Source organism: Saccopteryx bilineata, chromosome 2 (assembly GCF_036850765.1).
Source record: "Saccopteryx bilineata isolate mSacBil1 chromosome 2, mSacBil1_pri_phased_curated, whole genome shotgun sequence".
NCBI classification, from domain to species: Eukaryota; Metazoa; Chordata; class Mammalia; order Chiroptera; family Emballonuridae; genus Saccopteryx; species Saccopteryx bilineata.
The window spans coordinates 101,138,782-101,162,171 of NC_089491.1; the positions used below are offsets into that span (position 1 = coordinate 101,138,782).

Below are 23,390 nucleotides of genomic sequence, written 5' to 3' on the forward strand. Positions count from 1 at the left end.
AGACTTCAGTATAAATAAAACGGAAATAATGTAAGTTATTTATTTCTCTGTGGACCGGTACCAAATGGCCCATGGACCAGTACCGGTCCGTGGCCTGGGGGTTGGGGACCACTGAATTATGGTATGAAATGCAAATGTTCCCTCCATTGCAGCCAACTCTTTTTCATCTGCAGAATAATTTGAAATTAAAAAAAAACTAGTTACTTTACAACTGGAGGCTGATGCATCTAATGATTGCTTATGTTTGTTGGCGGTCAAGTGTTTTGTTATCGCTGCTCTGCCCCCAACTGCAATACAAACCTCTCCACTGCAAATATTGCAGAAAATAATGGTATCTTTCTTTGATATGAGGAATGGAAATTCCTTTTTCAATCTATCGTTGAAATGGCATTTTCTCTTCTTTGATTTTTTCATCCCTTAAATGAAATTTAAAATTAAAAATAAAATATAAAGCTACACAAATGATGCAAGCACATTAGGAACTGAAAACGTTACATCATGGTAGGTGAATTTTCCAGAAGATAAATTAACAAAACTAAATATCAAACAAAATCACTCATTTGGGTGTATTTATCAATTTCTAATTAAAAGACATCTGTTTTATGCAACTGTTTAATCAAAGTGTGTTATTAATAGATATGGTTGAGGTTAGATTTCCATTTTAAAACTCAAATTTCGGGAAAATACTTGTAAATAAAATTATACATATTTGGAAATTATTAAATAGATAATGAATTAATAAAACATGAATTGTGCTTACCTGTCGTATGATTGAATATTCACTGAGAAAGAAATAATTGTGAGTCTCCAACGTCGTATGTGCCCTGTCATGTTTCAGTAAGAAGTATACAAAGCCATTTGCATGCTCGGTATATTGTGCGCTCTCTCAAGGTCTCCCGTGTGGAGCGCATGCCTCTCATAATCACGTCTCACCGCATAGTACTGATCCTTGACAAATCGTCATGTCAAACACAAATATGTCACATCACACACAATGGATCGACTCTGCATTGATCGAAAACGGACATTTACAGATTAGTCTTTCAATATCAAAAAGGAGGATATGTAGGAGGACACTTTTCGAGGACAGAAACTTACAAAAAAAAACGGAACTTACAAAAGAAGGACTGTCCTCCCTAAAGGAGGATGATTGGTCACCTTATGTATGCAGATACATTTCCTGGGATGTTACATGTCATCAGGAGTCCAGGGAGGCAGATTTTCGCAGTGTGTATTCTTTTAATTTTGTACAAGCCAAATATGTATATTTTTAAAAAAGTCCCAGCTGAGTCTCTGTGTTCATTTCTCAGTTGTGTGAGCTTTGTAGAGCAGCATTGATGTTGTACTATGAAGTTGTTACAGATTCACCAAAGACTTCTGTGATGTTTTGTCAAAAGTCAGGAAAAGACTAAAACAGGGATTTAAGGTTAACATATGAATGTATAATCTTTTCTGAGTTTGGATACACTTGTTTTGGCTAGATTATGTGAGGAGGATGCATGGTAATTGAGTTCTTGAGAAGCTATTAATTGTGAAATAAAGTGAGAATTATAAAACAAAGAACCATAGGTTCTACTGGATAAAGCTAAGGTTGTATTCCATTTTGGGATTATAGTAGCCCCTTGATACATTTGATGAAACAATTTTTAGGCCTTGGATGATACATTTTAAATTATGGAGCTAATTTCCAGCTCTTTGAGGTGGATGTACCCAAAACATCAGGCCTCAAATGTGGGACCAAAACTGTTGGGAAAAACGATGGTAAAAGCATTTTGATGGCATAGTGCCAACAGTATTGTACCTAGCATGCATTATGGTAACATTTATTGTCCCTACGTGCTAGAAAGGACAAAAATAATTGAATGCTTATGATGTAAGCTTTATATGTACAGGGTGAGGCAAAAGTTGGTTTACAGTTTGTATGGAAAGTATTACAGTAATTAATAAATAAGAATACAATAATCTGTGTTTCACATAATTACAACTCTAAGCCTTCTTTTGCCCCACCCTGTATATATTTTATCATTTGACCCCTGCGATAGCTCCACAGAGTGCGTAACTACTACTATATTTATTTTCAGGGGATGTCTTATTTTTCCATGAACAAGAATTCACATTTATTGTTGAACAAAAAAAGCAACATTTACTAATATAATGTAGTCATGTCATCACAGACATCAGCATAACCAGCCAAACTCTGAATTCCATCAAGAATTTCTTGTGACTCTATTTCCATGTACAACAATCTACCCTGTTTCCCCGAAAATAAGACAGTGTCTAATATTAATTTTTGCTCCTAAAGACACACTAGGTCTTATTTTCAGAGGAGGCCTTATATTTCTAAGCTTGAAAAAAATTGCATTAGGTCTTATTTTCAGGGGATGTCTTATTTTCGGGGAAAGAGGGTAGTATCTTCACTCAACAGTGTAAGAAACTGAGGATCAGAAAGGTTAAATAACTAGCCAAGGGTCATCTAGCTAGTAAGTGGCAGGTGGGATTTCAACAGTCCGACCTCAGAGCCCTCAGTGTAGAAGCAGGCAGTGCACAGTGGGTGTGCCTGAAACTCTGAAAGGCCAAACTCAGAACATCAGAGTAAGAAAATGTTTATTGATCAAGAAGGCACCAACTGAGAAAATGTGGATTCTAACCCTCAAATTCATCTTAGGAAAGTACCTTGACACACGAGCACTTTAAGTCACGAACAATTTGAGAGGCAAGCAGTCACTCGCGGGATTTTTTGCTTTAAGTCACAAGTGGACATTTGAATCACAAGCTTCCGCCACCCTCCACTAGATATAGCCTGTCGAATGTTCTGAAAGGGAGGGAGAAACAAACTTCCATGGAAAGGTTTTTGTTGAAATGGCCTCTAAGTGAAAGCGAGGAAAGTGTGGCAAAGAAGTCAAAACTCAGTGAAGAAAATGATGATTAAGCAAAGTAAAAAATAGCAATTAAATTTAGGGATAAAGTTACATATACTTAGTGTGTAAGTTAAATTTTGCAATTAAATGTAGCGTTAAGTATGTAGAGCAGGGGTAGTCAGCCTTTTTATACCTACTGCCCACTTTTGTATCTCTGTTAGTAGTAAAATTTTCTAACTGCCCACCGGTTCCACAGTAATGGTGATTTATAAAATAGAGAAGTAACTTTACTTTATAAAATTTATAAAGCAGAGTTACAGCAAGTTAAAGCATATAATAATAATTACTTACCAAGTACTTTATGTCGGATTTTTGCTAAGTTTGGCAGAATAAATCTTTATAAAACCACTTAGTATAGTTAAATCTATCTTTTTATTTATAGTTTGGTTGCTCCGCTACGCCCACCATGAAAGCTGGAACTCCCACTAGTGGTCGGTAGGGACCAGGTTGACTACCACTGCTGTAGAGAGTAAGTTATGTTAAGCGATAGCAATAGTGCACAAAATGAAAACCTCCTCCACCATTCGTGTGGTTTTTGGGGGTCTGAATGGATTAATTGCATTCTTGTTAATTTAAATGGGGAAATTTGATTTGACACACGTGCAAATTGAGTCACGAGCTCGGCCATGAAATGAATTAAACTCGTGTGTCAAGGTACCACTGTACAGAGTTCAGACTTATGTCGGAAGGGGAAGAGGGAAGGGGCTGTTCTGTAAAGTCTCAAGCCACAGGCAGAACTCTAATGATCAGCATGTTTCTATGCCAGACTAGCAGGTGCTGTTAGCCTGAAGGCCACGGGAACAGCGCTGGCAGAACAGTTCACCATTCCATCTTAGAGTTCAGGTTCTCTTTGATTCAGCACCAAACTTCTGAACCATATCCCCGCCCACCTTCATCTTTGTGTTTTCATATGCTTATGTGTCTTTGAACGTCATTTCCTTCCATCCAATTTCTGAAGACAAACCCCTCGTAGACACTCCTAACAGTTCCTTCCAATGCAGTTGATCCTCAGTCTAGTCATTCACCACCACATTTTAAATTTTATCTGTTGAATAAGCTTTTGGATCCCTTCCCTTCCTTCTATTTCTAACCCTGCAAACCTCAGCCAAACCTGCTGTCTCTTGCCTGGATTGCAGCTTGTGCCTGGAAGCTTCTAGCACCACATACCTCTGGTGTGAACTCCAAGTATCGAAACTGTATTCCCCCTGGTTGCACGTCTGTGCTTACACTACTTGACATTCCTTCAGTGGTTACTGCTTATTATTTAACAGGACCTGCAAGGATAATATCTGGCCTGTGGTGACCTTTCCCCTCATTGGCCTCTTCTCCTGAGTGACAGGACCTGTGATGGGGCGGTGACTGTTGTATGCTGTCTGCTGTGTTGCCCTTGCCTGGAGTCCAGCCCCTGCCCCCTTCCCAAGTCCTCTCATCCTTCTGACCTCAGCTCAGATGCCATGTCTTGGCTAGGCTTTCCCATTGCCCCCAGCCAATATCAATTCTGGCTACAGCGACTGTAATAACCATTTAGAAAGTAAAGCATTTTGAATTGTACATTTTTATGGTTGTTCATGTCTTTTCCTATACTCTGTAAGTTTGTGCAGTTGAGCACCACAGTGTGCAGTCAGCCCACCTGAATGGATGAACACATCTAGTGTGTCCGTATGATTTTCTCCGTGAGGAAACTGAAGCTGGAACACGGTAGCATAGTCTGACAGTCTGGCGTGGAGTTAGACTCTCACTAGCGGCAGGTAGTTACTGAACTGCTCCAACTCCCAGTGTCTCTATCTGTTCAGTAAGGATGCAGTTTCTGTCTACCCCTGGGTTGTGGGGCTTCCGGGAGCTAAGAGAGCGCGCTGGGAAGAGTGTCTGGCACAGCTCAGCTGCTCACTTAGCAGTAGCTGCTGTTGTTTGTCCTAGGGCCTGGCCGTGGTCACTAGCTGTTCAGTGCCTACATACCACTTTTCCCTCAGGATTTTCTCATATTGAGGTCATTTGGAATTCTTGCAAGTTTATTCTACTGTGAGCCAAAGTCATCTTTGTACTTTTTTTGAAAAACGGGTTTGCACAGGTTTTTTTTGCATAGAGAAGGCATGTGTACAATTTGTTGTCTTTAGTTTAACCCACTTACAAATAAGGATTCTACCCACCCCCACTCTCAACCAAGTGTAGGGCCTTTCTGTTCTATAAAGAAAATTTGTGCTGACTCAGGTAAGCACAATCAAACAAGAAGGTTGATTATGGGTGTAGACATCTTTTAATATCAAATTATGATCTTTGAACTCATATTTTGGAAATAAGAAAAATTGAAGATATTTAAGCAAGGGGTGAATTCTATGCAAAAATCGTTTTTGGAAAATGGATCTGACTGCGGCAGTTGGAATGGGGGAATGGATTTAGATGACGGTCTGGTAAAATTAGGAGAGTGAGGAGGAGGAGCCTGGCTTTGTTTGTGGGAGAGAGAATGAATTTTGTTTCTGTGAGCTGAGGTTGAATTGCCTGTTGGAATTGTACATGGAAGTGCTGTCTTTTAAGTGTGTGCAACAGAGGGATAGACACCGGGGGTGGGGATATTGAAAACTAGCTAATGCAGGGTTTGGGAACCTATGGCTCACGAGCCAGATGTGGCTCTTTTGATGGCTGCATCTGGCTCACAGACAAATCTTTAATTAAAAAAATAATGTTAAAAATACAAAACATTCTCATGTATTACAGTCCATTCATTTCCTACCACTCATGTTCATGGTTGCGGGTGGCTGGAGCCAATCACAGCTGTCCTCTGGGACAACACCAAATTTTTATTGGATAATGCATAACATACATGGGTTGTTGTATGGCTCTCATAGAATTACATTTTAAAATATGTGGTGTTCATGGCTCTCTCAGCCAAAAAGGTTCCCGACCCCTGAGCTAATGTGACAAAAAGAGGAACTGAGACCTGGCATGTAAGCCACTAGCACAGAAGCTGATCCTGCAGTGCCTGTCTGGGACAGGATTTTGTTACCTGTTACTTCTGTATGTAGGTGAGGGTGATGAAACCACATTTAAACAGCACGCTATAATTGAGGATTTTCACTGGTAAGCGTAGCCTTCCTTCTAGTTAGTCTGACTTGGTGAGGTGGAGTCTACCTAAATATGCTGGTCATCACGGAGGTGCTTCAGAAGAGTTAAACTGAAAGGCCATGATGTTAAAAGTTCTCTAACAGTTTGAAGAAAAGCAGTGAATATTAACCACAAGATTGACTTTATACATGTTACACATACCATATTCTTTAAAAACATACTTGAAAAGGAAGGTACACATGAAAGAAAAGCTCTTGGAGTGAAACTCTGAGGTAGTAGATTTCCTAAGTCCCAGATCAGCCAGCTGTGTGTGTGGGAGTCTGTCCCCTGAAAACTCACTGACCCAAGTAATTGTGCTTTTTTTTTTTTCTTAACTAGGAATTGTGGTGCTTGGAATAAACAGAGCTTATGCCAAAAATTCATTCAGTAAAAACCTTGTAAAAATGGTGAGTGTAAAGATTAAACTGTTTGCTTCTAATATTAAGCTACAGTGTTGACATCAATCTGAAAATTTTTTCCCTTTTTTCTCTTACCCTCCCTGTTTTTGTTTAGCTCTCAAAAGCTGTGGATGCTTTAAAGTCTGACAAGAAAGTGCGGACTGTAATACTCAGGAGTGAAGTCCCAGGGATATTCTGTGCTGGTATGTAAATACATTTTGTTATAAAATTAAGCTGTAGTTTGATATTTCCTCAGTAACAGCCTATTTCCCATCATAAAGTGTTCTGTGGTTTGAAGAACATTACCAGCAATTCCTCTTTGTCTTTTCTTTTTTAACTAGGCTGTAAGAGAAGATGCTGTGTCACTATTAGAAACTTTTATAACATGTGGCTTGTTTTGTATATCGAAGAAAAAATTTGAGCTGTTAAAATATTTGTTTGTAGTATATGGATAATGTTTATGAAAGATCAGCTGGGAAGGAAAAACTGGGCTTCCTGCCCACTACAGTGTGCTCTGTATTTGTTAGTGATTCAAAAAAAATACCTTAATTGACAAGCAGTAGCTGCCCAAGAACAAAGTGTTGAGTGTCGGCACTGGCTTTGAAGGTTGCTGTGTGAAGTAGTGCCTGCTTCTGTTCACAGAATGTATTTTAAATTTGGTATCTTTAGCAGTGAAAGATAAAAAAAAAATTTTTTTTGTTTATACTGCCTACCAAAAGATAAAGATAATGTTGTTTTGTATTTTCCACATTTTTAAGTATTTTTAAGCCATGACATTGAATGAGATCTGTTTTAACTAGTAAGAAACCTAGATGATTAAGATAAAAAGTGCTGATAACATGCAACATCATTGTAATTTACTAAGAAGCAATGAAAGTAGAACTTGACTGAAGCATAAATGTTTTTGTTTTTTGATAATCCCTTTGAGGTAATCAGACATTTGAGAGAACAACATAGAGTGTTTTATTAATTAAACGAGTATTTATTGAGCATTCAGAGTATCCCCAGAACGCTGCTGAGCACATGGGGAAGCATTTCTGCACGGAACTTCTTAGGTTTCTTAGGTGTTTTAGTTGTGAAACTGCTGTTCTTCAGTTTCATTCTTAAGGGTCAGTAGCTTTTCAGTCTTCAAACTCTGTGGCTTTTACCTTAAAATATTGCAAGATTTTACAGTGTGTAGGAACATTCTGCGTGATTGAATTGTTTTTTGGCTTTTGAAGTAATGTAGCGTACTTGTAAGTTAGTTTTAATTCAGTTTGTTAGTCAAAGACAGTGAAGTTATCCTCCTCGGCTGCCTGGGTGAAGAGGTTTGTAGTGCAGGGTTCTGCTTGAACATGTCAATCACGGGTGACAGTCAGCCGTGTAGGTTGAGGCTTCAGTGCGACAGTATGCCTAAAGGGAAGTCAGTAGTAAATGATGGCTGTCCATAGTTTTAAACGAGGGCTTTATATGTATTTTAATTTTATTGCTGAAAAACTTACACCAAGACAATAGACTTCTTGTATGTGTGACTTTAGGACCAGTGACTATTTCTGCAGGGGACTGAGTCAAATGCCGTGATGGGTGGCTGTGAGGTCATTGCACTCAGGTGTTTCGAGGGCTGCTGAAGACCTTATGGGGTGGGGGGACATTGAGCAGTTAGGGGGCCTTTATGGGGCCCAGTTATGTGAGTCTCTGAGGAGTAGTAGTGATACTGGGAGGGCAGACGGCACCTGAGAAGTAGTGTGAATGACCGGAGTACCATTGCTGTCTTTCTCTTGGTCGCAGCTCTTGTGATTACACTGTAGCTGTATGTTTGCATCTCTGTACTATTTATATTCTTTGAAAAAGTCTTTAATGCTTTAGTACAGTTTATACAGATATCTTTTATAGGCTGCCTTTTTGGGGACATATTAAGTAATATACCAAATCATTTTTTACCAGATTAGCTCTGAATACTTTTTCCCAAGAGTTAATCAGATCTCCTTTCTGTGCTGTGTGTGCTTTTAAACTTTTGCATGATCAAGATAATCTATATTTTACTGTTACTGTATTTTGTAAAAAAAAAATTAGTGTTTGAATTCTAGAAAAATTTGGGGCAAATCAGTATGAACTCAGTGTGTATAATAGGACCATTCTTTTGAATCTCTGTGAAAGTTTTCTTTGCTTACATATGTTTCAAATGGACAGTTTATTAATGTGTAAAGATTAAGTGTAAGTCCAGATAAATTTAACCTTGTAGCTTATATTACCTTAAAATACTCATTTTAATCAAGCCTCATTCATTAGTTATTGTCGAAGTATACAGTCTTTCACGAGAGTTTTAGTATCTATTCTGAAGTAGTGATATTAAAACCCAAATCCTCTAGAACAGTCAACTTGTTTATTAATGATTCTCCTGGTCCCCCAGCTCCCTAAAGGTGCTCATTTCCCTCTTCCCTCTCTCCCCCACTGGTTTCTCCTCTCTGTGCATCAGTGTTCCTGTGGCATCTGGCTCATTTCTAAAAACTTAGAGCTTGTGAAGCAGTCTTCTTGCCTCAATTTCTTGGGGATAGGAACTTCTCTTTTTCTTCTTTGGAAATCATCTTTTGGCCCTGGCCAGTTGGCTCAGTGGTAGAGCGTCGGCCTGGCGTGCAGGAGTCCCGGGTTCGATTCCTGGCCAGGGCACACAGGAGAAGCACCCATTAGCTTCTCCACCCCTCCCCCTCTCCTTCCTCTCTGTCTCTCTCTTCCCCTCCCACAGCCAAGGCTCCATTGGAGCAAAGTTTGCCAGGGCGCTGAGGATGGCTTTGTGACCTCTGCCTCAGGCACTAGAATGGCTCTGATTGTGGCAGAGCGATGCCCCAGATGGGCAGAGCATCGTCCCCTGGTGGGCATGCCGGGTGGATCCCGGTGGGGCGCATGTGGGAGTCTGACTGCCTCCCCGTTTCCAACCTCAGAAAAATACAAAAAAAAAAAAAAAGAAAAAGGAAATCATCTTTTGTGTTCTCTGAACACAGCACATCATAAGGACTCAGCATGTATTCGCTGAGATTAATCAACTTTTTCTCTGCTGTGATTCCCCGATGCTCTTTTCAGGGACTGTTTGCTGGGGCAGTTAGCAGCATCTCTGAATTAGCTCAGATCACTCTGGCTCCTGACTTTGGTTCATTTTTTCTACATCATTTTTCTAGTATGCTAGAAAACCAGTTAATTAAGCACTATAGATGTAATTCCTATATGCACTGTAGGTTGGACACAGGATTTCTGACTTCCCATTTAAATCTATTATTTAGAATAAATAACTATATTTCACTTACATTTTTAAAATCAAATTTTAGTTTTTTAAAAAATAATAGGTCAAAATGTGTGAAATGTATGTATACAAAATATATGGAAAAAGTAGACAAAGGAGAAGTCCTGCTCGTCCCCCTCCCTCTATTCCATTCTTCTCCTAATAAAAATAACAATCTTTATTATTTATTATTATTCCAGTATTTCATTCTACAGGTGCATACAAACAGACATGAACATACAGATGTACTCAGTGGGATGTTAAGGAACTATGTAATGTGATGATATGAAGACTACATTATAGTGTGGAAAGTTCATGTTGTGAGACGGAGCTGTGTATGGAATGTTATGCCCATCATGACTCCAGCTGTGCAAACTATGTCTACAAATAAGACTGTGGATTAGGAGTGGACACCTTTTCTCCATCTTCAAACTTTCTGTAGTAATAATTGTTACTTACAATTAGATTAAGTGAATATACATACATTGTAAATTTGAAAAAATATCACCTAGTGTATTAGTATATTTTTTCAGTTTTAGTAACTAAAATTGTGACACTGAGTTTCTGAATTGCTACAAACATTGAGAGGAAACCATTTTTAGAATAAGACAATCATGTAGAACAATTCACCTGCTTTCTTTTGATAGAATCCCTGTGAAGGTAAGAACCTGATTAAAGTAGTAACTTAGCCAGAACTACTCCTGACCCCTACGGCAGGTTTTCTTTATGATTCTAGTGATTTCTGTTTTTCTTTTTTATGTATCTTTTTTCTTAAGTTCTAAAAATTTCATACACTTACACATCATAACGATCCTATGTTGATTGAGTCGATACACAATATCAATACCACTTTGGCAATAGTAATGTGTTTAAATGAATTTTCTGTTATTAATCACAACTATATCTAGATACAAAAAAAAAGGATCATAATTATCATGGCTGTAGACAGTGTTTTCTATAAGTATATGTTTTCAGATACCATGCCATACCCTGAGCATGATTCCAGGTCAGGAATTGCTGTTATGTTCTCTTTTTTGCCTCTACTTCTTGTAAAATACTGAGTCGTGTATCATTTCAGTAATCAAAGCTCATGTGAAGCACTGACTACATAGTTTATATCAGAGATTGGCTTGAATGTGTGCTCTGTCCCACATATTCTACAAATTACTTATTTATTCATTTAAAAATTTTATCTTCTCACACAAAAGAGAGCTGAAATAAAACTATTTCCAAATGTTTTCATAATCACATTTTAAATATATTATCTATAATGAAATTGTGAAAAAGCTCTTGTGGTTAGGCTGCCGCCTTGGTTGTAAACTTGTAACCCTTGCCATCTGTTTATTTTTGTTACTTTGGTGTTCTAAAATGAAGTGGAAAGTACATATGGATTGTTTTTACCATAAATTGTTTAAAGTGAAATTTTATGAGAAATTACGGAGACTGAGAATTTTTTCCTTTGAAATTACTAAAATAGCTTATAAACAATTCTTGGTAATTGATTCTTGTACATAGAACTCTAAATTCAGTGTTTCATTAAATTACACTAGTGTGACTTTTTTTTTTAAAGTATGGTAGTTTTGCTTCTGCTTTTGAATTCTAGTAAATTTTGTTCTGACCAAACTTCTCACTAAATTTGTCAGTGTGCTTTATTGACTGTTGTGTGTATTGCTTAACTAGATTTGTATATCATGATGTGGTTAGGTATATGGGAGCCTCTGACTTACAAAGTGATCTATTCAGAATTGTTTCAGAATCTCAGGTTGTTATATTTATATATTTGAATGTTAATCCCTTGGAGCAGCGATTTCCAATCTTTTTCATCTCATGGCACACATAAACTAATAAAATTCTGTGGTGATATATATATATAATATATATATATATAATATATATATATTATATATATAATATATTATATATATTTTGCTGAACTGACCAAAAAACAGGTGTAATTCTGATTCATTCACATTGGATGTCTATAGTTGTGTTGGCTGTTGTCATTTTTTATTTGACAATTTAAGGGGAGAGAGGTCACTGCCCTGACAGAATAGTCAGGTATTAACATCTTTTAAAACTTCTTGCGGCACACCAGTTGAAAATAGCTACCTTAGAGCGTTTCATAAGAAAAGTGAAAGGCTAGCTACCCACAAATTCATACTAGTTTAGATAGAATTCCTTTGTTACATTTTATGTTTTTGAATTAAAAATTTTTTTTATTGAGGTATACATTACTTGCAATACAGTGTACCAGTTGGAAGCATATAATTGATGAGTTCTGACAGATATTTAAATCGTGATCACAGTTGTGATAACAGAACATGTTCAACACTTAAAAGCTTTCTTGTGCCTGTTTGTAGTCCATCCCTTCCCCTACTCTTACTCGTTAAACCACTGATCTCCTTGTTACCATAGTTTTGCATCTTAGTGCAAAAATAATGTCTTATAAATGGAATCCTACTATAGTTGGTCTTTTGTACCTGGCTTTTTCATTTAGCATAATGCTTGGGGTTCACCATGCTGTATGTTTCAGTAGTTTTGTTTTATTGCTGAGTGTATGGTTTTTATTTTAAATGCTGAGTATTCATTTTATATGCTGAGTGGTCCATTGTATGGCTATACCACAGTTTGTTATCTGTCTAGAAGTTGATGGTCATTTGGGTTTTTCTGATATCTAATCTTTTATAAATACTGTCCCTATAAACATTCACATACAAGTCTTTTTATGAACACGTTTTTGATTTTTTCAGATAAATGCGTACTTAGGAGTCAAATGACTGGGTTGTAAAATAACCCAGTATGCTCTGTTTTATAAGACACTGACAAGTGATGGCGCTTATTTTGTATTTCCTCCAGCAATGGATGCGAGATATGGGTGCTCCACGTTCTTGTCAACACTTGATACTGTCAGTCTTTTTTAATTTTAGACATTCTAATGGGTATGTAGTTATAAGTCATTGTGGTTTTAGTATGCCTTTCTCTAATGACTGATGGTTTTGAGCATCGTTTCTGCTGGATTTTTTTGTCACCTGTTATATGATTAGTGTTTATTCACATCTTTTGCTCATGTTTTTGTTAGGATATTACTAGAGTTTTATAGTTGTTTTTTTTTCAGAGACAGAGAGAGAGTCAGAGACAGGGACAGATAGAGACAGACAGACAGGAAGGGAGAGATGAGAAGCATCAATTTTTTGTTGCAGCACTTTAGTTGTTCATTGATTGCTTTCTCATATGTGCCTTGACCGTGGGGCTACAGCAGACCGAGTAACCCCTTGCTCAAGCTAGTGATCTGGGGCCCAAGTGGGTGAGCTTTGCTCAAACCAGATGAACCCATGCTCAAGCTGGCGACCTCGGGGTTTTGAACCTGGGTCCTCCATGTCCCAGTCCGACGTTCTATCTACTGTGCCACCGCCTGGTCAGGCGAGTTTTATAGTTTATCTGATATATGTTTTGCAGGTATTTTCTCTCACTTTGTTGCTTTTTTTAGTTTGATTTGAAGAACAAGAGTATTTCAATTGAAGTCCAATTAATCAATTTGTTTTCTTTTATAGTTTGTGAACTAAGCAATATTATTCTACTTCAGAATCACAAAGACTTTCTCAAACTTTTTTTTTTAAGTGAGAGGAGGCCAGATATGACATATCTATTTATTCTGTTCCAATATATACGGTCTACCGGAAAGTTCTGTCTGTTTTTGGAATAAAACAAAATACAAATTTTTCTTACGGTCAATAAACTTTATTAAATAATATAATTGCCATTATTATTAATGATTTCTTGCCAGCATGAGGGCAATTTGTTTATCCCATTTTTGAAAAATGTTTTATCTTTTGATGCGAAAAATTGAACCAGTGCTTGTTTGATAACTGCTTCATTTTTGAATTTTTTGCCCTTCAAAAAATTTTGTAAGGACAAAAACAAGTGATAGTCGGAGGGTGCTAAGTCCGGGGAATATGGTGGATGCGACAGAATTTTCCAGCCTAGTTCTGCAATTTTTTGACGAGTCCCCAAAGCAGCATGTGGCCTGGCATTATCATGATGCAGTATGATGTTCTTCCTATTGAACATGGCCAGCCTCTTTTCTTGGACTACTGTCTTTAAATTATCCAGTTGCTGACAATACTTCTCCAAATTGAGCTTTTCGTTCGGTTTTAAAAGCTCATAATGTATTGGTCCTCGAATGTCTCATCATATACACAACATTCTCTTATTCAGAGTCAAATTTGGTTTAGAGGTGGAAGGGCTAGGTTTTCCGGGTTCACAATATGCCCTTTTCCTTACGATGTTTTCGTAGGTAATCCACTTTTCATCCCCAGTTATTATCCGGTTCAAGAAGGGCTCGATCTTATTCCGAGCAAGCAGAGATGTGCATATGACGACTCGATCATCCAAATTCTTCTGACTTGATTCATGTGGCACCCAGATTGAATATTTCCACACCAACCCTATCTTCCGAATATGGTCCGAAATGGTTTGCTGAGCTGAATTAAGCCTTTCTGCGATCTCTGATGTTGTCAGAAAAGGATCTTGCCCCAACATGGTCTTAACAACATCATCATCAATCAAAGATGGTCGCCCAGAACGTGGCTTATCAGAAAGGTCGAAATCACCTGTTTCGAATTTTTTGAACCATCTTCTGCATGTCCTATCAGAAACTGTACCTTCACCAAACACTTTCAATAAATTTCTACATGCTTCTGTAGCATTTCTTCCTTGTTGAAATTCGTAAAAATTACAGTGGCATAAATGAACTTTATCAGTAGCCATGGGTACACTATCGCTTCACACATAAGACTAACGTGAATCAACTTTGTTTTAGTTAATTTACTACGTCAGTATGTATGCATTAAGCGATAAAAATAGAGAGGCACACATGCGCCAAATAAACATGTGCTTACATGTCGAAACTTGTGATAGAAACAGAAATGCTTTCTGGTAGACCTGATAGCATTTACAGTGACAATACATGACCTTTCCCCAAGTAAGATGAAGTGAGAAGTCGGGCATCCTTTTCCATTCAACTCTTCTTTTTTTTTTTTTTTTCTTAAGTGACAAGATGGGAGATAGTTAGACTCCTGCATGCATTCTGACTGGGATGCACCTGGCAATCCCTGTCTGGGGCTGATGTTTGCATCAACCAAGTTATCCTCAGTACCTGGGGCCAATTCTTGAACCAGTCAAGCCACTGGCTATGGTAGGAGAAGAGAGAGAGAAGGGGGAGAGAAACAGATGATCACTTCTCTTGTGTGCCCTGACTGGGAATCAAACCCGGGATGTCCATACACTGGGCAAACACTCTATCCATTGAGCCAACCATCCAGGTCCACTATGTTTTCTTCTGGAACATTTTCAGTTTTTACGTCTTACATTTAGACCTAAATCCACATTTTGCATTGTAGACAAAAATGAAGCAGAGTGCATCCTAGGACTCTGGCCTGTTTCCTAGCACAGAGCTAAAACCCTAGGAATTTCCTGATTGATAAGAGTACCTTTAGTATGATGATGAGGTGACTCAAGGCAGTGGCCCCTTGAGAGCTTTGGGATGGGGGCTCTTTGCCAGAAAAATCAACCATTGGACCAGAGGGTTAGTGTTCAGCCCCTCTGTCCCAAGCTGTTCATTTGAACATGCCAGAGATCCTTTGGAAACAGCCCTGAGTACTCACGGCCTTTCTAAGGAGGTAGTAATGACTGGCTGTTGCTCATTCATTTCTGCTCCCATTTCCACTTTAAAAACTACTGAAATAATATTGTATGCTCTGCAAATATTCTCTTTAAGAAATAAATAGGAAGTGTATATTACTGCTAACCTGCTGACTCATTCCTCTCCTCCCACTCTTGCCCATTGGAATACACTTCCCACAAAACAGCCAAGTGATCTTAGAAAAGAACCGCCCCTTTCCTCTGCTTCAAATAATCCCCAGGAATAATGTGTGTGGTGAACTGAAAGATGGCCCCCTAAAGATGTCCCTATTGTATTCCTCGTAACCTATCACTATGTGACCGTAAGTCTCTTAAAATCTTTGTATTTTTTTTTTTTTGTATTTTTCTGAAGCTGGAAACGGGGAGAGACAGTCAGACAGACTCCCGCATGCGCCCGACCGGGATCCACCCGGCACGCCCACCAGGGGCGATGCTCTGCCCACCAGGGGGTGATGCTCTGCCCCTCTGGGGCGTCGCTCTGTTGAGACCAGAGCCACTCTAGCGCCTGGGGCAGAGGCCAAGGAGCCATCCCCAGCGCCCGGGCCATCTTTGCTCCAATGGAGCCTTGGCTGCGGGAGGGGAAGAGAGAGACAGAGAGGAAGGAGGGGAGGGGGGTGGAGAAACAAATGGGCGCTTCTCCTATGTGCCCTGGCCGGGAATCGAACCCGGGTCCCCTGCACACCAGGCTGACGCTCTACCGCTGAGCCAACCGGCCAGGGCTTTGTATTCTTTTTAATTTAAACATTTCACAGTGCTTTAGAAATAAATAAAGACCATTTTAGTTTGAGGACCTTGATGGGCACTGGGTGTAGAATGGGCGGCAGGCTGCGGTGTGCTTTCTCCTGGTTGGCTGGATTCCTTTCTCTCCTCTGCTGTCCACCTGGCCCCTCACCTGCAGCCAGAGAAGCCTGACGCAGTTCCATTGATCTCCACAAGAAGATGCTTTTAGAGGCTTTGTCTCTAAACATTCAGAGATGGTTGCCTTTTTCTTGTGTGATTGATGACTGATCCTGCAGACAGTCTGAAACTCACGGTTGTACAGTGTTTTGTTCAGTAGCATCATTCGGGTAAATGCTAGGTTTGAAGGCTACTGAGAACTCGGATAATCTTGAGGTTAAAGGTTCCTGAGAACTCTGATTAGAATTTCCATTCGAATAACTTAGGACTTTTTGGGGCAAGCTAAGGTTTGAGAGCTGGAGGTAGTATTTTCATATTCTCTAAAATAAAAGTAAAGGCAACATGATTAATACATTAAGTACCAGTATAATTAACTCATTTAAAACATTTATAATGCATATACTTGTTATCTCTTCCTAACTGTAAACTTTTGATGATTTTCTTGTCTTGAATTATGTGAAATGTCTGTGAATCAGTTTTGTTTTATGACTGACAGGACAGTCCCTTGTGGGTGTGTTTCTCAAAGCATGTTTTGTTCCAGCAGATGGTCACTGTCCTGGAGGACCTGCCTGGCCCTTTGAGGCTTGCTTTTACAGCTTCTGTTCTCTTTCCTGAATGCCCGGGATGTTCTGTGCTCTGTGCACTGTTTTGATTCCTACTGGTAATAACATACACCAGGAGTTGTTCATGCCACTGCTACCTGCGGTACTCTTTCCCTGATGATTGTCATGAATTGGTCATTTCAGTTTAGAGTTTAAGGGAGTGCCACACAGATTATGGGAGCTCTTTCTCAAAAGCTCTTTCCTCTCCAGTGTCCTGCCCTGCAGTCCAGCCTCCTGGACTCCTCTCTGTGTCATCAGGACTGCCCTGCTGGCTTTATGTAGGTCTCGCTGCCTTGCACCCCTGCCTGTAAAAGGCCTTCAGAAAGAAAGCTGAGAGACAGCAGATTCCTACACCTCACTACTGGTTGATCATTTGAAAGACAGTTCTTATAGTTTGAGAGTCTAGTACCACTTGCTCCGTCATAGTCCGAGGGGGATGTTTCCAGTTCCCTCCTGTGTAGAAAGGTATTTAGGAGTCAAGGTCTATGTGCTACCTCTGCTCATTGTTCCTTGGGTTTCTAGGCCCTTTTACCAGACAGAGCTGAGAAATAGGTATAAATAAATGAATATGTTGCATTATATATGTACACACATCTTTACATCAGTGTCTGTATTCATATTTTGAATACCACGAGTTCACACAGGTAACTCCACTTCCAGTTCACCAGCATAGAATTCATTCTTATCTTCCTCCATTTTATATTTGTATTACCTGCAATATATTTACTAATTTGCCCAGTCCCATAATATGCAAAAAATAGTTTCAAAACTGTGATCTATGCCATTGTGATAAACACACTTTCTCACTAGAGTTTAATATACTTTATTTACTTAGAGTATATATGTGTTTAGACTTAGGGTATAGAGGAAAAATACCATGTTGAAAAATTATTTACATTATTTCCACTTTAATGTAGTTATATTTTATTCATATAAAATAAAGTTAGGTTTCCTTGCTCTTGTTTATTTTACTTTGTGTATGTGAAATATCAACATGGTTTCGAAGGCAAAACTGCACATGGACATATCACTGCCCACTTCCTGCCTCCAGTCCCTTCCATCTGAGTCCCACCCTTGAGGGTGTTCACGAGTCTCACTGGTTTCTAGTGTATCCATCATGTTTCTTTTTGCAGAATGTAAGGTGTGCTTGCTTACCTGTTTCATTTCTTCCTTGTACAAGTCTCATTCTCCATGTACTCCTTTGCACTTTACTTTTGCCATTTAACAGTATATCCCAGAAATTATCCCATGTTTATAGAAATATGATACTAGCTGGAAGTGTGTGAGAAGTTATTGGGGCTTTCTGAAGATAGAGATTTGTCACAGTTCGCATGCTGATGGAATGATCATGGCCTGTCTGGGAGGAGAGAAGCCTGCAAGTAAGCCCTGAGCGCCTGGGGTGCTAGACACGGTGGTGGCTTTGGGCTTTGGTTGGTGAAAGGATACTTCACTTCGAAGAAAAATGAAGTTTTGTTTATTAGAGCCTTGAATTTTGAGGAAATCCTATGCAGAGCTGTCTTTTTCATTAAATGGAGAGTTACTGTAGAAAACTTTGAGAAAAATTACTGTCTACTTTTTTAAAATTTATTTCTTAGAGTAGTTGTAGTTCCATAGCAAATCTGAGGAGAAGGTACAGAGATTTCCCCTCTCCCCCTGCCCTCACACAGGCACAGCCTTCCCCATATCAACACCCCCACCAGAGCAGCACACGTGTGACACCTGATGGACCTGCGCTGACACAGGATAATCGCTCAGAGTTCATTGTTTGCATCGTGGTTCACTCTTGGTGTTGTGCCTTCTATGAGTTTGGACAAAGGTATAATGCTGTTTATTAAGGTCTTTGACCTAGTATTTGAGTTGTTTTCTTATTGTTGTATTTTAAGAGTTCTTTGTATATTTTAGATCATAGTCCTTTACCTGATGTGTCTTTTGCAAATATTTTCTACCAGTCTGTGGTTTGTTTTCTTGAATTAGTCTTTTGGAGAGCAGAAGTGTTTTCATTTTAATGGAGTCCAGCATATCCATTATTTTTTTCTTGGGTATCCTTTGATGTTGTGTCCATACATTAAATCTATAAATCAAATTGGGAAGAACTGACATCTTGACACTACTGAGTCTTCCTATCCATGAACATGGAATATATCTCTGTTTACTTACTGCTTTGATTGGTTGTATGGTTTTTCTCATGGAGATCCTGTGCATATTTTGTTAGATGTATATCTAAGTATTTCATTTTCTGGGGTGCTGATATAAATGATACTGTGTTTTCAGTTTCAAATTCCACTTGCTCATTGTTGGTGTATAAACAAGTGATTGATTTTTGTATATTAACCCTATATTCTGCAACATTGGTTTAATCACTTACTGATTGCAGGAATGTTTTTGTCAATTCTTTTGGATTTTCTACATAGTAGATGATCATGTCATTTGTGAACAGTGAGTTTTATATCTATCTTCCTTCCCAGTCTGTATTACCTTTTCTTGTTTTATTGCATCAATACAGGCATACCTCATTTTATTGTACTTTGAAGATTATATGTTTTTATCAACATTGAGGCAAGACCAGCAAAATGACTGATTTGCTAAAGGTTCAGATGACGGTTAGAATTTTTTGGTCATAAAGTACTTTTTAATTAAGGGACATATGTCATTGCATGCTTAATGGACCATGTATAATATAAACATAACTTTTACATGCAGTGGGGAACCAGAAAATTTATGTGACTGGCTTTATTGTGATGTTTGCTTATTGCCATTGTCTGGAACTAAACCTGCCATATCTTGAGGTCTGCCTGTAAAGACTTATGTATGACACTGAAAAAGAGTGGTGAGGGAGTATATCCTTGCCTTGACCTGGTCATAGTGGGAAAACTTCAAGTGTCTCACCATTAATGGTAATGTTAACTGTAGGCGTTTTATAGATTTTTTTTTTTTTTTCATTTTTCTGAAGCTGGAAACAGGGAGAGACAGTCAGACAGACTCCCGCATGCGCCCGACCGGGATCCACCCGGCACACTCACCAGGGGCGGTGCTCTGCCCCCCAGGGGGCGATGCTCTGCCCATCCTGGGCGTCGCCATATTGCGACCAGAGCCACTCTAGCACCTGAGGCAGAGGCCACAGAGCCATCCCCAGCGCCCGGGCCATCTTTGCTCCAATGGAGCCTTGGCTGCGGGAGGGGAAGAGAGAGACAGAGAGGAAAGCGCGGCGGAGGGGTGGAGAAGCAAATGGGCGCTTCTCCTATGTGCCCTGGCTGGGAATCGAACCCGGGTCCTCCGCACGCCAGGCCGACGCTCTACTGCTGAGCCAACCGGCCAGGGCCCAGATATTCTTTATGAAATTCCCCTCCTAATTTATTGAGAGTGTGATAAATGGATATTAAATTTGTCAAATGCTTCTTCTGCATCTCTTGATATGATCATGTGATATATTGATATATATATTTTAGTCCTGCTGAAGTGATGGATTATTTTAATTGATTTTTGAATGCTAAACTGCCCTGCCTACCAGCATAGAACTCACTTAGTGGTGGTGTGTGATTTTTTTTTATACATTGTTGGATTTGATTTGCTGATATTTTGTTGAGACCTTTGCATCTATGTTCATGAGAAAGATTGGCCTGTAGTTTTCTTGTAATGTCTTGTTGGTTTTGGTATTAGGGCAATGCTGGCCTCATAGAGTGAGTTTGGAAGTATTCCCTCTGCTTCTGTCCTGTGAAAGAGATTGTAGTGAATTGGAATAATTTCTTCCTAAAATGTTTGGTAGAATTTACCCATCTAGGCTGGTGCTTTTTGTTTTTGCAGGTTATTGACCCAATAATATCGTGAATAGACATAGGCTTATTGAGATTATTTCTTCTTATGTGAGTTTGGACAGTTTGCATCTCTCAAGGAATTGATTCATTTCCTATAGATTGTCACTTATAGGTATAGAGTTGTTCATAGGGTTCTTTTATTAACCTTTTAATGTCTATTGGATTTGTTGTTATTTCCTTCTTTCATTTCTGATACTGGTCATTTGTATCCTCTCTTTTTTTTACTTAATATGGCTAGAAGCTTATCTTGAACAACCAGCTTTTTATTGTTTTAATTTTCTTCCTTCCTTCCTTCCTTCCTTCCTTTCTTTCTTTCTTTCTTTCTTTCTTTCTTTCTTTCTTTCTTTCTTTCTTTCTTTCTTTCTTTCTTTCCTTCCTTCCTTCCTTCCTTCCTTCCTTCCTTCCTTCCTTCCTTCCTTCCTTCCTTCTTTCTTTCTTTCCATGAGAGGAGGGGAGGCAGAGACAGACTCCTGCATGCACCCTGACCGGGATCCACCTGGCAAGCCCCCAATGGGGTGATGCTCTGCCCATTTGGGGCGTTACTCTGTTGCTCAACAACTGAGCTATTCTTAGTGCCTGAGACAGAAGTTACGGAGCCATCCTCAGTGCCCAGAGCCAACTCAACTCCCATGGAGCCATAGCTGTGGGAGGGGAACAGAGAGAGAGAAAGAGAGAGAGAGAGAGAGAGAGAGAGAGAGAGAGACAAGAGGGGGTGGGGTAGAGAAACAGATGGTCACTTCTGAGTGCCCTGACTGGGAATTGAGCCTAGGATATCCACATGCTGAGCCAGCGCTCTGCTGCTGAGACAACTAGCCAGGGCTGTGTATTAGAGGTATATTTGAAATCTGGAATCAGTTTTTGTAAAACTTATATTCCAGGTTCATGCATGTTAGTTGAACAGTTTTATTCAAACGATACAACCCTTTTCACATGTGTGATGTGTGTGTGTGTGTGGTAATTGTATGTAAGTGAATATATATACACATATGTATATATGCATTTGTAGGTATATGTACACATATATGCACAAACCAAGAAAAAAATTAAAAATACAAGTTTGCTATGTGAACATTTGGAGCCCTGGCTGGTTGGCCCAGTGATAGAGCATTTGCCCAGTGTGTCGATGTTCCAGGTTTGATTCTCGGTCAGGGCACACAGGAGAAGAGCCCATCTGCTTCTCCACCCTTCCCCCTCTCCCTTCTCTCTATCTTTTTCTTCCCCTCCCACAGCCAAGGCTCCATTGGAGTAAGTTGGCCCGGGTGCTGAGGATGGCTCCATGACCTCACCTCAGGCACTAGAATGGCTCTGGTTATAGCAGAGTATTGCCCCAGATGGGCAGAGCATCTCCCCCTAGTGGGCTTCCTGGGTTGATCCCAGTTGGACACATGCAGGAGTCTGTCTCTCTGCCTTCCTGCTTCTCAGTTCAGAAAAATACAAAAAAAAAAAAAAAAAAACAAACAAAAAAAACATATTTGGACTAAAATTTCTAATTAATTTGCTTTTCACTATTCTTTCACTTTTTTGTAAATTATTTATAAGATGACCTAAATATTAAATAAAATACAAAGGTTCTTCTGGCCCTAGCTGGTAGAGAGTGTTGATTACTCCTCTGGGTTTATGAGGGTTAATGTCATGTACCTGTGTGGATTATTGCCCTCGGCAATTGATGACTCTGGATATCTTTCAAGCACACACGGAATGTTTATGAAAATTAACCATCTGCTTGACTGTAAAACCTGCACAGATTTCAAAGCCTACGACGTTCTGTGACTACCAGCCATAAAGATAGAAGTCATTTACAAAAGAGTAATTAGAGAAAGTCCCCTACATTGGAGAGTTTAAAATAACTTCTAGGTAATTTACAGCTCAACAAAGGAATCTTAATGGAAATCAGAACATACTCAGAATTAAATTCTAACAAACTACCTTTAAAATTGTGTAATATAGTTAAGATTGTACTTTAGGAAAGAATAAAGACTCAAAATGAATAAACTAAGAATTCAACTTACGGAACCATAAATTCAACTACAGAATAAACACCGGTGAGGGTGAAGAAAGGGAAGGAGGTGAGCAGCCGCTTCTGACGTGGAAAGCACGAGGGAGCCACGAGGGAGTGAAGCCCGGGGCTGGGAAGTCACAGACTTCTGGCAAGATGAGCCGAGGGGGGGCGGGGGACGACAACAGATAAACAACGTTCAGACTGAGAAAGGAGACTGTAGGTATAAATTCCACAGAGAGTAAACTGGTAAGGGAATATTAAGAATAACTGATGCCAAAATTTGAAATTCTAGGTGGAATAGATAAGTTATTGCAAATACAACTTAACCAGATTACCTTAAGAAATAGAAAACTCAGCTGATCCTAGAGCAGGGAAACACCTGGCCTGATGGCCGCAGAGGACCATTTTCCTGCCAGCAATGGTCACCTGGTGGGCTGCCGCATTCTAGGTTGGGGGGGCACGCAGCATTTTTTAAAACATGCAGTGCCTGATTATTCAGTCAGAGGCACTTCCCTTTTGATTGTCAGGCAAAGAAATGGCAGCAGCCAACAGTAGCTGCCCAGTGTGAATGAATCAAAATCATACCTATTTATTTTGTCAGGTTGTCTAAAAATATATTTTTGGCATGCTGCAGAATTTTGTGATTAGTTTATATGTGCCATGAGATGAAAAGGATTGAAAATCACTGGTCTGCACAAATATTCATGGAATA

General features: G+C 39.3%; 1 protein-coding gene across 5 annotated transcripts in view; it reads left to right on the forward strand.

Moving 5' to 3' along the window:
• AUH (AU RNA binding methylglutaconyl-CoA hydratase) overlaps positions 1–23,390 on the forward strand; it is a 162,560-nt gene that overhangs the window by 10,714 nt on the left and 128,456 nt on the right. For 4 of the 5 annotated variants that reach the window (XR_010729108.1, XM_066257507.1, XM_066257508.1 and 1 more), the window contains exons 2-3: positions 6,357–6,424; positions 6,531–6,618. The exons of the other annotated variant lie outside the window; for it this stretch is intronic. Coding sequence is in view for 3 of the 4 variants with exons in the window: in XM_066257507.1 (XP_066113604.1) it covers positions 6,357–6,424; positions 6,531–6,618 (156 nt within the window). In the remaining variant the exon portion in view is untranslated. The remainder of the gene's footprint in view (positions 1–6,356; positions 6,425–6,530; positions 6,619–23,390) is intronic. 5 annotated transcript variants of the gene reach the window in all.